The sequence below is a fragment of the Sorex fumeus genome, unplaced genomic scaffold, assembly GCF_029834395.1.
Source record: "Sorex fumeus unplaced genomic scaffold, SorFum_2.1 ptg000034l, whole genome shotgun sequence".
Lineage (NCBI taxonomy): Eukaryota > Metazoa > Chordata > Mammalia > Eulipotyphla > Soricidae > Sorex > Sorex fumeus.
Genome location: NW_026606091.1, coordinates 33,897,675 through 33,912,074, shown reverse-complemented (window position 1 = coordinate 33,912,074; position 14,400 = coordinate 33,897,675). Strand labels below are relative to the sequence as shown.

The 14,400-nt window shown below is 54.4% G+C and overlaps 1 protein-coding gene across 1 annotated transcript in view; it reads right to left on the bottom strand.

Annotated features, from left to right (window-relative positions):
- Positions 1–9,082: 9,082 nt before the first annotated feature.
- The window catches only part of LOC130026637 (polypeptide N-acetylgalactosaminyltransferase 12-like), a 71,029-nt gene continuing 65,711 nt past the window's right edge, over positions 9,083–14,400 (bottom strand). The window contains exon 17 of the mRNA XM_056117468.1: positions 9,083–9,136. Coding sequence (XP_055973443.1) covers positions 9,083–9,136 — 54 coding nt within the window. The remainder of the gene's footprint in view (positions 9,137–14,400) is intronic.

The following is a 14,400-nucleotide window of genomic DNA, read 5'->3' as shown; positions in this document are numbered from 1 at the left end:
CCCCGATCCCTGGCGTCTAGTGGTGGGGAGGCATCTCTGCCCCCCCCGAATCCTGGCGTCTAGTGGGGGGGGCATCTCTGGCACCCCCATTTCCTGGAGTCTATTGGAGGGGGAAACTGTGCCCCCTGATCCCTGGGGTGTCTAGGGGTGGGGACATTTCTTACCCCACATCTCGGGGTCTAGTGGATGGAGACTTTACTGTCCCCCTGATTTCCCGTTTCTTGAGATGGAGAATAGTTGTGGCTTTGCCCTGATCCCTGGTCTTGCAGTGAGGGATATCCCTGGTTCTAGTGGAGGGAGAAGAGCAAAGGGCAGAGGAAGAAGGCAGAACTCGGGTGGCGTGGGGAGGACGGGGCTGGGCTAGATCAATTGGGTGAGAGCGGCAGGGTGCGTCGGTGCAGTAAAATCGAGGTGGCAGCTGGGTGTCAGGCTGCCAGTGGAGCTCTTGCTGACCAGCTGCGTTTTCTGGATTTTCGGCGGGTCATTACAGGACCTGGGTCCGATGACGGTGTACTCCTCTTCCTTAAGGACAGCAACAGGAGCGTCTCTGGATCTCACACAGGCCATGGTCCCTGCCCCCTGGGACTTGACTGACTCCTCCAGCTCCTGGACTCTGGCACTCCTCCTGCCTGGCCTCCTGTGCCTCCTCCTTGTCTGTGGCCTCCAGCTCCTCACGTTTTGTGTCCAGGAGCACCTGTGTGTTGTTCGTCTCCACGCCAATCCCTTTGGAGTGGATGGGATGTGGGGCAGCATAAGGGTCTCAACCAAGCAAGGGAGGTGGGGTGCTGGGGGTGGGGCCGCCTGGCTCCCCTCCCCAGTAGTCCCGCCCTCTGACCCACAGGGGCTTCTCCCTGTCACTCACCCTTTTCCGGGACTCCTTTTCACTTTACCAGGTTCTGCAGCTGCTGTTTCTGCTGCTGAGTCCCACAGAAGAGCACCTGGGGTGAAGGCACTAGCTGAGGAGGCAGGTCTAGGGCCTTCCTGCCCCAGAGCCCGTGGCCCCTCTCTCACCTGGTCTCCCTCAGCTCCCTGATGGCGGCCTCCAGCAGGGCCTGCTGCCTTGGTGGCACCTGCAGCAGCTGGTCTATGGGCTGCTTCTGCCGCAGCATCCGCTGGTTCAGCTGCTCCTCCTTGGAGCCCAGGTGACAGCGGGCATCCAGGTGCTCTTGTCGGCAGCTATGTGCATTTCCAGGTACCAGCAGAATCGGCCCCAGGGAGGCCACTGGCACTGCACCTTTTCGTCCTGCCCTGGCATCTGTAGGAGGTAGGACAGTGTCTGTGAGGACAGGCAGGAGGACCGACTACATCCCAGCCAGGAGATGCAGGGCTCAGACCCTCAGCCACAGGCCCCCATGGCGTCTTTGTCCCAGAGCCTAGGAGTTGGGTCTCCCTCTGCCTCGGACCCTGACTCCTACCTGGCAACTGCCAACTCCAGACCCCTCTGTGTAGTGTGGGCCAGTCAGTGCCACCACAGCCCTCAGGGCATTCTGACCTGTCCTTCCTGCCATCACCCAAGGCAGGCTCTTGGCCTCACAGGGGGTCTCACCAGCCCATTTCACAGACCAGGAAAGTCACAGCCCAGAAGACTGAATGGTTATGCCCCAAGAATACCCCAGGGTGGAGGGGAGCTGATGGCCAGCAAACCCCTGCCCCCTCTCTCAAAACTCTTCGAGTACGGCAACTTTTCGTGGGCTCGCAGTGAAGACATGTTGGAATGATAGGTGATAATTGGAGATGGTAGGAGACTCGTTCAGCTCCAAGACTGCGGAATGTTACCCAGAAACTTTCCACTGTTACAGAGACACAACTCGAGCCTGGCCGGGCTCCCGCCCGGCCACCCAACAGCCCTCAGACTCCAGGCGGCGCTGCGCCCGCTTCTCTCACCCCAGCTCAGTCCCCTCGGCCCCCACTCGCATCCGCAGTTGTTCTCTGGGTTCACCCGTTGTTCCTGGAACCTCCTGCCTCCACCTGTCCTTCGAAATGTTTTCAACGATGTGGCTGTTTCGGGGGCACCCAGAGGCCGGTAAACCTGAGAGGAAGCAGACAGTCAAGGACCCCAGACCTTCAACCCCACCCAAACTTCATGGTCCACAGCCCCGACTCTTGGTTCCTCCTGCTCATCTCGGGGGCTGCTCATTTCTCACCACCATCTGATGCTCCGGGCACCTTACTAAGTAGATTCTTTCCTGCTTTGGACCCACTGGAGCCCTCCTGGCAGTGCTGGCAGGGACACGAGGGACAACTAGAAACAAGCGTTGTATGTCCCGGCCCTAGAGCTCTCTGCATTTTCAGGGTCGAACATTCTGGGGAGTGGACAGCTGACCCCATTTCCTCTGGCTGCCCGCAGAGCAGGACACAGGTGTGGAGGGACAGGGAGACTCGCCCAGCTCCTGCTCCCAGCCGGTCTCCCGTGTCACAATGCCCCATTCACAGGACCCCTCCCTGGAAACTCGAAGTCAGTCCTCCCCGACTTACCCTCCTCGGACATCACAGACTTCAAGCTCCTGGTGCTGTGCACCAGCCCAAATCACTCAACCCTTAAGGATGACGCTCTGCATTGCAAACTTCTGCCTTTATCAGATACACTTGATGTTTTAAAATTCTGTTCTTTCAGCTCTTTCTGTCCCAAGCAAGAGGGGAAGGGTGTTTTTGCACAGTTAAACCCACTGCCAGGAGGGTCTGTGGTGAGGTTTCTGGGAGTCAGGGACCCTGCTTTGACTCCCCAGCTCCTCAGTGATGCCCTGAGCTCCCACCCCCATTGTTTCCTGAGTTGGGTGGGCCAGTGTCCAGCCACCCAGGTCTTTGGTCAGCGGGAGCCCAGGAGATCCTATTCTGGTGGCAGGAGGAAACAGGGCCTGGAGAGAGTGTCTCTGGGGACTCCCATCCCAGAGTCCCGGGAGACCCTGGCGAGGACAGAAGTTGCTGGAGGACAAGACTGCCTGAAAACGTGGCTGTCAATGGGCGGAGGCTTTATCCTGGGCCTCCTGGCCACACACTGACCAGTGCAGAACCAGCGCATGGCCCAGTGTTGGCGGGTTAGCACCGACCTAGCACTTTGTCTTCCCATCTTTTCATGCTCTGCCAATTTCCAATGATCCCCTAGGGAAAGGGTCAACATGCAGAAGGTGCATTGGGGCCACTTCTCCCTTAAGCCTCCTTGAGAGAGGATGTCCCGAGGGGCGGGGCCACGAGCATTTCTATAGGCAGGGATGTGGCCGTGGCCTCAGGACGCTCTGGGTGATTCCTCCCTGCCTTGCCCTCCTCAGACATCACAGGCTTCAAACTCCTGGTGCCAAGCACCAGCCCAAATCATTCACCCCTAACGGATGCGGTGCTGCCATGTGACTCTCCGCCTTTACAAGATATATCTGATGTTTTAAAATTCTGTTCTTCCATCTCTTTCTGTCCTAAATTAGACGGGAAGGGTGTGGTCGCACGCTAAGAGGTTTTTGGCAGGAGGGTCTGTGGTGAGGGGTCTGCGCACCCGGGGACCCTGCTTTGACTCCGCAGCGCCACTGAGGCAGCTCCTCAGCATTTCCCTGAGCTCCCACCCCCATTGTTTCCTGAGCTGGGGAGCCAGTGTCCAGCCACCCAGGTCTTTGGACAGCAGGAGCCCAGGAGGTCCTATTCTGGGGACAGGAACGGACAGGTCCTGGAGAGGGCTCTCTGGGGACTCCCATCCCAGAGTCCCGGGAGACCCTGACGAGGACAGAGGCTGCTGGGGACAAAACTGCCGGAAGACTTGCTGGAAATGGGCCCGGGCTTGATCCTGTGGCCTCGGGGCCATACACTGACCAGTTCAGGGCCAACGCAGGGCCTTTTCTTACCGTCCGTTGCGCTCTGCGAATTTCCAACGATCTCCTAGAGATGACACCTAGAGGTGACCATTAGATGACCCGTGGAAGGGTCACCATCTGGAGGTGACCCCTAGATGACCCCTCGAAGGGTCAACAGGGGGAAGGTGTGATGGGGCCACTTCTCCCTCAAGCATCCTTGAGAGAGGGTCCCCCGAGGGGCGGGGCCACGAGCTTTTTTTATAGGCAGGGAAGGGGGCGTGGCCTCGGGGCTGCAACCCCATTGGCCAGGGAGAAATCTAGAGCTCCCAGGGGTAACCTCACAATGAAGGCTGCACCAGCCTCTGCCCTGGTGGGCCTGACGGGCCTCCCCACCCCCACCCGGACCCTCGGGCACTGCCCCCTACCGACGATGGTGGCTTGGAACTCTGTGGGCCTCACGGTGGGCCAGGAGCACTGACCCATTCGGTCTCCCGTAGCTCAGTCCACGACTTTCTCATTCCCAGAGATCACGTCCCCCCATGCCCAGGCTGGGCTTCAGCTGCCAGGATTCGCCCCTGAGCACCCCTAGGTCTGGCCTGGCTGCTGCTGTGGGAGCCCAGCGAGCCTGGCAGAGGGGCTGTCCTGGTCGCTGTCCCAACTGCCCCTCACTCCAGCCCCTCTCCTTTATCTTCTTGGAGCCCCTGCCCCCTGCCCTGCCCCTCTCCTCTCCTGAAGCCCGCAGAGTTCTTGCTCCCACCTTATCCTGTGTCCACGTTCTCTCTGTCCTCTCACTGCTTCCTCCCAGACTGGCAGCAGCCAGTTTGTGGGGCCATGAGCCTCCAGGCCCAGTCAGTCCCTGACCAATTCCCCCTGTTGCTCAGAGACTTCCCTTTCTGAGTCCTGGAGGGCTCGTAATGACCCCATAGAACCTCCCCACCCCAGCTCTGCCCCTTTCTCTGAGACTCAGTCTATGCTACTGGGAGCTGGACACCAGACTTGGCCTTGGGGAACCTTGATGCTTCTCTGGTGTTGATCCCGTCCTGCTCTGGAAATCCCTCTCAATACACACACTCCCAACTAGGGCCACTAAGCCTGGCCACGCTGCCCTCACGAGTCCTGCAGCCTGAAAGCAACCCCAACTCCCCCATATCGCCCGTGCCCACTATGGCATCCACGAATGCACCTGTCCTCCCTGCCCTGAGCACATTCAGGCCCCAGTGGTCTCCGGCTGTCTCCTGTAGCTCTGACATCTCCCCCTCTCACTTTCGCTGGGCTGAGAATCAAATTTATCTCTGATGGTGGGGCACAGGGTCACTGTGGGCTTGTGCTGTCTGGGGAGCCTGTGGGCAGTGAAGGGTTCCACACTGGGGTGAGGCTCTGGGCAGAGAAATTCCATCCAGTCCTTGAGAGGTTTGGGAAATACCTGGAGGTTTGCAGGTCCTTTACCTGAGACATGATCTGGCCACTAGGGAGCCTGGCACCCACGAAGCATTGGGGGCAAGTTGGGGGCTCTTCCTGGTGGGCACTACAGAGGAGGTGTAGACGGAACAGGCACCATGGGCATGGGCATGTCATGTCAGGTTCTGATCCATGGGGAGACCCCCACAGGACAGCTCATGCTTCATCAAGAAGCATGAGCCGTTCCCTGGCAGGACCCACCCACCCAATGCCACACACCCACACAGGCTGGGATGCATCCATTTGTAGAAACAATCTTGGAAACAGGACAGTGGCTGTCAGGGAGACTGATTCAGCCCTCTCCCCTCTCTCTCCTCTGCCACCAATTCATGATCCCCTAAACTGTCCCAGGTAGTGCCTAGAACTCAGTTGCTGACTGTTCCAGCCTCCATCCTTTTCAGGAGTTCCTTTCCCAGAATAGAAACAGTGCACTGGAGGAGGGGGAGCTCTCGGCTCAGACTTTTGCTTGGTCTGTAGCCCATGAACTGAAGGTTTGAGTGTTGCCTCGTTTTCCGTGGGCCAGGACGGGTAGATGGTTGTAGCCAAGTGCCGTTTTGAAAATCGGATGCTCTGAATGAGTGTTTCCTCTAAGCACTGAGATCCTTCCAAGTACTGCTTCATTGACCCTCATGCCCTGTGTACATACCTGAGAGGTTTGGGGTTTGTGGGGATCTCTATTTGCTCCAGCCTTTGTGATCAGGAGACCCTGTGGTGCCAGGGTACGTTCTTGACCTCATGCATCCCAAGCCTGTACTGAGTCTCCTGAGACTTCTCTCTGGCCTTCTGGACAGAATTTTTACTCAAAAAGTGTAAAATGCCCTGGACCGTGCAAGGACAGCCCACAAACCGGAAATATCTCAACATTTAGGTGGGAAAGCAGGGGTGAGGAATCATTCTCCACTCCTCTCTCCTGGGATATAGTCTAAGGTGGGGGGTGGGGAGGTGGTCATTTATTATTGCTACTCTTTGAACTATTTCTATGGGGGTGAGTATTTCTGCTCCTGGGACTCCTTATTGTGTAGTGTTGGAGGACATGTCTCCTATCTGAGCTCTGTTCTCTGTTGTGGGATATTTCTTACCCCAGAGCTCTTGTGTCTAGTTTGGAAAACAATTTTCCCCAACATCCCTGGTGTGTTTTTTTTGGAGGAAATTTCAGCTTTGCTCATTCCTGGTGTCGAGTAATTGTGAACATTTCTGTCCTCGGAACCCTGCTGTCTATTGTTAGGGGAAACCTCTGCACCCCATGTCACTGGTGCCTACTGCTTGTGGCCTGTTCTTGCCTCCCAGACCACTAGTGTCTATTACTAGGGGACATTTCTGCCCCCCACATCCCCATTGCCCAGTGTTGGGGGACATTTCTGCCTCCAGATTCACGGTCTTCCCCACACCACCAGCTTGTCCTTCTTGACTGTTACCACCTCCAGCTCCTCAGGCTTTATGATCTCCACTGTGTTCGCCTCCACTTCAGTGCCCTTGGATTGACTGAAACTGGATAGACTGCGGGGCAGCCCCAGGCTCTCAGCCAACCAAGGGAGGTGGAGGGCTCGGGAGCAGGGTCCGCCTGGTTCTACCACCCCGGGTGTCCTGCCTCTTGACCCCCACTGTGGGCTTCTTCCTCCTGAGGACTCTGACACACATTTTCAGGACACTTTTCTGTCAAAGCAGCAGCCAAGTCCTGCCCTGAGTCAGGCCACTATGGACTGTCCAAGTGGACTGTCACTGCTCAGGCAGAGTCACGACTGGAGACCCAGTGCTGTCACCTCCTTCCCCTCCCTCACCCCTACCACCTAACAGGGAAATCCCTCTTATGGCCTCTAAGAATTTGAGCAGTCCTTCCTTAGGGCACTGGGAAAAGGCCGGCCCTGTCTGCTTGCAGCACTTTTCTTTGGGTGTTAGCACCACACCCAGACATGCTCAGGCTTTACCCCTGACTTAGCTCAGGGACCATACCTAGTGGAACTAGGGGGGCCCATTGATCCAACGTCAGCAGTGTGCAAGACGATCACTTTATCTGCTGGACTAATGCCCTGCTCCAAGCAGTATTTTTTTTTTCAGCTGCTTCCCACCTAAGTCTCCTTCCTGTAGAGTTGGGCTCCCTTAAAGATGCCTCACTCCCCCTTCTGTATGGCACCGTGCCCAGGGAGACAGCCCCGTGGAACCCGAGGCTTCCACTCCCGAGCACTTTCAGAGTTTTCAAGAATGGGCCCCAGGGATATTGCAGGGTTTAAGGTGCTTGCCTTGATGCGGCCCAGCCCTGTTCAAGTCCTGATACTAGGATCTCCTGAGCCCTGCTGTAGAGGAGAGTGCACCTCTACCCACATTTCTCGCAGGCTAATTTCAGACAGGCTACCCTGGGGAGCAGGATCTGCAATGAGGCACAGGGTCTGGGAGAGACGAGACAGGCACTGAAATCACCCGGGATGGCCCAGAGGTGGTCTGTCACACTGTTCAACATAGAAACCTGGGAAAATCCCCCGAATTTTCCTACGTTATTGATATGCTCCAGATCCTTCTCTGCACCAAGAAAGCTTGGTCATTTCTTGTTCCATACTCTCCTGTCAGCTGCTTGCTAATACCCCGTCGCCCATCAGATCTGCTGTAAAACTGATCTCTCGCCTTGTGCGGTGTTCAGACTTTGGAGCTGTTCATTCCATTAGCACTATTATCTCATCATGTTCTCCCACATTCCAAAATGTGCTTTTTTTTCCTTTACGCGTCACACCCAGCGATGCACAGGGGTTACTCTTGGCTCATGCACTCAGGAATTACTCCTGGTGGTACTCAGGGAACCATATAGGATTCTGCGAATCAAATCCAGGTCAGCCGTGTGCAAGGCAAACACCCTACTCACTGTGCTATCACTCCAGTCCCTGCTGCTTGGTTTTTAGTTAGCTTCAGGCAGAAATTTTGGCAAAGTTCGTATGAGTTCATAGTCGTTGAAAATTCAAAGTTATATTAGTGCTACAATTCTCATTTGTGAAACAACAAAACTCACTACCAAGCAGGGGAGAAAGCAAGACAAGACCAAAAGGAAAAAGAGCAACACCCAAGCAGTGGCACCTGGTGCCCAGGAGGAGTTGGCAGAGATCAGGGCAGCTGGGTGGCACTGCCACTCGTCCAGTGGAGACAGCACTACCCCAGTGAAGTGCTTAAGGCCAGACCCCAGCACCTCCAGTGTGCCCTTGGTCTAGAGGAGGTGAGAACTGGCAGGGCAGACAAGGGGCAGGGAGAAAGAGGGGAGCCAGAGCAGGAGCAGGAGTCAGGGGTGGAGGATGCGGAGGGGCAGAAGGCAGGCCCCAGATCATTGCCCCAGAGGGCCATGACATGCTGCAGGAGAGAACAAAGTGCCAATATGACACCAGACAAGCTGTGACCCTCTGTGAATGGGAGTGGCAGACATTAAATGTTGGGTAGCTTCCAGAAATGTCTACTGACACCAGGACCACTAGGACAGTCTGACAGAGTCACAAGGAGTCCCCAGGCAGGCAGGGAAGGCAGGGTAACTTGGTACCTACACTCCCAAAAAGAGCCTCGTGGAAACGGTCGCCCCATGACCTCAAGACAGGGCAACATAGGAAGCAGAGCTCGATGAAGGTATCGGAGGTGCAGTCCTTCCCGGCTTTTGCTGGGCCTGAGAATCCATGGTCTCAGCAGATGCTGGGGGTTCCATATGGAAAACAAGGCTCTCCCTGTTCCCCACTTTAGTATCTTATTGGCGTTCGATCTCCCGACAGAGCTAGAAGAGCAAATAAATGTCCACCTTGACACTGTGGATTCCCCCTTTGGAAAATACCCTCTCCAGGCGCTCTCTAATGGCAGTATCATGCCCCTCTGCTGGTAAACTCATGCTAGGAGTGAGCCTCCAAAGACAGCCGCAATATCTGGTAGCCCATGAGGTGTGGCTAGGGATAGGGAAAGATACTGCGCAGGTCTGGGAGGCAGGAATAGTGGTGGGATGCAGCTCAACTGGGAGCAACCCATTGGCCTCAGTTGAGAAGTCATGACCAGCGCCGAGTCAGTGTGGTCGCTCCTGCTGGTCACCTTGTGGTACCCAGCCCTTCCACTCTCTTGAGTCTGTTTTCCTCTAGTGCCCAATGATTGACCGGCCTGAACCTCAAAAGATGTGTTTCCCCCTTTGCAAATTGTTCCAGGAAGCAGACCCCTGTTTGCGTTTGGGCCAAAGGATCCAGAGACAGGAGGAAACCTCAGTTACTGTGGACCCATTGCCCAAGGATTCAAAAACTCGACCACCTTTTTCAGGAAGACCCTGGCTCTGGACTTAAGAAAATCCTCGTTGGGGCCCTGGAATGGACCATCCTGCAATCTGTAGATGATAAGGTCTTAGTGTCAGAAGCCCAAGAGGACTGAAAGAGAGCCTCAGAGGCACTGCTCCAGCTCTTGGTTGAGGCTGGGCACCAGACCTCCTGGAAGAATGAGCATTCAGAAGTGAAAAAAAGAAAAATAACCCCAAAAAACCCTTTCTAATCAGCAGTAGGGCCCAGAGGCAAAGAGGTTGATCCTCTTAGTGCCTGAGAAAGGCCACCAGGTTCTAGGTGCCCTGACCCAGGGTAGGGCCATTGGCAGAGGTCTGGGCATACCTGTCTCGGAGGCAGGGGGCTCTGATCTCTCGCTGTGCCATAGAGGTAAACAAACTATCTACCTCCAGGTCCCCATTCAGGGGTGACACTCATGACTAACAAAGGGCCCCAGTGGCTACCAATTGCCCAGATGGCACAGTCCCTGGGATTATGATGTGAAAACCCACATCTAACTTTTGCAACTCTAGATTAATCCCCTAGCCTTTCTGCCTGTCGGATGGGACCCCATCCTCTGACTTGCAAGAAGCAGTGGATTACATCTCTTGCTCAGAACCACTGAACAGTTCAGGAACAGTTTCCAACCTGAGTGGCATCTGGGTAAAGACCATAATAAAGAAGCCCTGAATCCCTCTGGAAAGGCTGGGGGGGGGAGGGGTGCGCTCGGGGAGGGATAGGGACAAGCGCGAAACATGGTGAGACCCCATGATCTCTTAATTTTCATATTAAAAATTGAAATTTATTTCTTTGGATTTTTTACTGGTTCTTTATTTTATGTTTGAGTTTGTTCCTGCAGATATGGATGTGTTGGAGGCTGTGTAACTATTTTTTTATTCAATAATTTTTTTATTATTTTTTTATTAGTGAAACACCATGAGGTACAGTTGTAGACATAAATTTTTTGCTTGGGTTTCAGTCACACAATGATCAAGTACCCATCCTCCACCACCACGGGTCCCAGCATCCCTCCCACCTCCCTTCCCCCTCCTTTCCCACCCTACCTCTGTGGCAGGGGATTCCCCCTTGTTCTCTCTCTCCTTTTGGGTGCTGTGGTTTGCAAGAGAGGAACTGAGTGGTAGTCATGTTTGGTCTATAGTCTACTTTCAGCATGCTTCTCCCACCCTGGGAGGATCCTCCCAGCACCCTTTATTTGGTGCCCTCTTCTCTAGCTGAGCTTCCTTGGAGACTGTGTAACTTCTTTAATTGCAGAGTACGAGTCTCAATGTTGTTCTGTTTGGGTCATCTCGCCACTCCTAGTACGCAGCATCCCTGCCATGGGGGCACGTCTGCAATTGCTTTGTGTAGCCGCATAGCCTCATAGTCCCATAGCCCCATTCCTCAATGGGAAGGGGCAGAGGAGGGGAGAAGGGAGGGGGCAGGAAGGAGGAGTGGGAGAGGAGCAGGGCGGGAAGGAAGAGGGAAGAAAGACAAGGTTGGGGTAAATGAATATGATTTTGACAGGGTAGGTAAAAGACGGAATTACAGGTGAGTAAGAATTCTGTTGAACCATTTCTGACTCTTGGGGGGAACACATCACTTTCAGGCAGGTCACTTTGTGCCCTGGGATGGGTGTCTGCAGCCTCCTTACCTCACGGGCATCACAGTCTGTCTGATCTTCTGCCAACACAATTTGTCTTTGACGGGTTGTTGGCTCAGGTCTGTCTTGGATCTGGGTGTGATTTCCACCTCTAGGTGAAAGGGAGGATGGGGTGTGCATGGGGTGTCTTTAGGAAGGACACTGCCTTCTGGTTCACACAGAACACTTGGGGTTCCAAGGCGGGTGTAGCCCGTAGGATGGCGGGGATCAAACCCAGATCAGCCACGTGCAAAGCAACAACCTACCACTGTACTATCGCTCCAGCCCTTGAATTTCTTCTTGGAGGAAGTTTCTGTTCATTATTCCTCTCTGCATTTGTTTGATGGGGTTGGGAGATATTTTTTTGGTAAAGTTCTACCAATGTGCTATATAACTTGGATATTAGCCTTTCATCAGATAGGTATTGGGTAAATAATTTTTCCCATTCTGTGGGCTATCTTAGTAGCTTAGACGCCATTGCTTTTTTTTTTAAATAAAAGTTTTATATTGGTGTATCTTTGATTTTTCTGTTCTCTTTTCATGCTTTATATTTTGCTGACTTTTTTGCAAATTTTTATTTTGTTTTTATAAAGTTGTTTACAATAATTTATTGCATTTAATATTCAAACACCAATTCCACCACCATCGTACCTTCCCACCACAGTATTTTGAATGTTACCACTCCAAATCTTAGAGGTACTCTCCTGGGGTCATTGACATCGTACTCAGGGGCATGTAGATGACAGGCTCTAGACATGGTGAATCCCATGGCAAGGGCCACCCACAATCTAGAAGCAACTGCCAACTTCTGGCAGGACACACCTCGCCCGAGACACATACCCACACGGCCTGGGATGGATCCATGTATTGAAACAAGCTTGGAAATAGGACAGTGACTGTCAGAGAGTGACCCAGCATGCCTCCTTCCTCTCTCTTCTCCTCAATTCATTAGTGCCCAACCAGCCCCCAAAGAGTGTCTAGAACTGGTTGCTCTGATGTTTCCAGCCCCCATTAGCTTCAGGGCTGCCATATGGAGAAACGGGACTGTGTACTGGGGAGGGAGAGCTCCCACCTCAAGCCCTTGTTTGGCTTTTGGAGCTATCATGACTGAAGTTTGAGTGTGGCCCAGTTTAAATTTCTGCTCCCAACATCCCTGGTGCCTAGAGGTAGGAGACATTTTTGTCCCACTGATCCCTGCGGTCGAGTGTTGGGGGACCATTCTGCCCCCTTGATCCCTAGGGTCTAGTGCTGAGGGAAAGTGGAAGAGTGGGGAGGAGGGAAGAAGGAGGAGGGTGGGAAGAACTGGATCAGGACTAGATTAGTTGGAATTGAAGAACACAGAGTACATCATCAGGGTAGAAAAAGTGGATTAATGGTGAACAAGCTTGCCAGCTGAACTCAAGTGGACGAGCTGGATTCTGGTTATTTGTGGGCAGGTCATTACAGGATCCGGATCTGAGGTCTGCGGCCTCCTGTTCCTCACAGACAGGAACAGGAGGGTCTCTCTGGGTTCTTCACACAATCCATCATCCCGCTCCCCAGGTCTGGACACCAGACCTTAGTCTCAGACCTTAGTCATCCAGATCCTTAGTCTTCTCACACGCCACCAGCCTGTCCTTCATGACCATCACCTCGAGTTCCATAGAGGTCATGGTCTCACAAACCTCCACTATGTTCACCTCCAACTCCGTGTTCTTTGACACTGGATTGACTATGGGGCACTCCAGGGTCTCAGCCAAGCAAGGAAGGTGGAGGCATCTCAGGGGTCCCGCATGGCTCCACCTCCCATATAGCACCACCTCCAGATCCCCATCAGGAACTTCTCCCTCCTGGAGACCCACCGCACCACTCACCCTCTTCAGGGTACCCTTGGAATTCCAGCAAGGCCTGGGGCTCAGTTGCTCCTGATTTCAGGACTGAGGACCCCTAAAGATGAAGGCACCAGGTGAGTAGGCAGGTCTAGGGCCTGATGCGCCTTCCTGTCCCTGAGCCCCTGCCCATCCCCTCACCTGGGTTTCCCTCAGCTCCCTGAAGGTGGCCTCCAGCAGGGCCTGCTGCCTTGTTAGCACCTGCTGCAGCTGGTCCATGAGCTCCTTGTGCCTCAGCACCTGCTCAACCTTGGAGCCCATGTGAGTGGGCCATTCAGGTGTGGGGTTGCAGCTGTGTGCTGCTTTTGGTACCAGCAGAAGCATTCCAGGCTGCAGGCACTGCACCTTCTCGTCTTGCATGCACATCTCTGTCATGAGACAGGGTCGAAGGCTGTCCAGATCCCACCACAACATTCAGGGCCCAGACACACACACACAGGCCCAAGGAAAACAGCACATGGGGTTACCTGTCCCCTGCACATTCCGCTGGGGGTCTTTCTCCCAAGACCTAAGAGAGGGGGCCTCCCTATACCTCGACCCCGCAGCCTCCCTGCTACTAGGACCCTCTCTGTTCAGTGAGGGCCAATCCACACCCCCACAACCCCTCTAGCCTTTTCTAGATTTTGATATATTATAGTGGGTGGCGTCCTGGCCTGTCCTTCCTCCCACCAACCCAGGCGGGCTCCTACCCTCACAGTGGGTCTCCCCCGGCACCTTCTGTCATTTCTCCATATCCACCTTGTCCTGATTCACTCCCCTTGCAGCTGATCCGGAGCTGACTCTGCAGTAGCACCTGCTCCTCCTCCTGCTTATTCTCAGAGACCGACACTGGTCAGAGGCCACGTCCTACTGCGGGAGGCCGAGATCCCAGTCTTGTTGCTGCCGCAGACACTCACCTGTTTGTCCTGCAGTCCCACCTGTGGGCACAAGGCTGGGAGTGAGGACAGGCAGCCAGGGCATCCTGCTCTGGGTCTAGGGATGTGGAGGTCAAGCACCGACTCCCAGGCCCAAGGCTGGCAGCACCTGGGCAATCTGTGCCCTGCACAGGCCCCCATGGTCTTGCTCCAGGGGCCTAAGAGATGAGACCTCCCTTGACTGGGGACCCTGTCTCTTGTCCTGTGCTCAGGGATCACCCCTAACGGTGCTCAAGGATCCATACGAGGTGCCAGGAATCAGCCCAGGATAGAAGTATGCAAAGCAGACACCTCACCACCTGTTCTAGCTTTTGATATATTACATTTCCTTGTTTGTTTGCTTCTTTGGTTTTGGAACCACAGCAGGGATCAGTCCCAGCCATGCTCAAGGGCCTCTATGGGACGCCAGAGATTGAAGTCAGATAGACTGAAGTCCCACTTCCATATCTAATGCAAATATAATTTGTTTGCCATTTATAAGTGCCCATATAG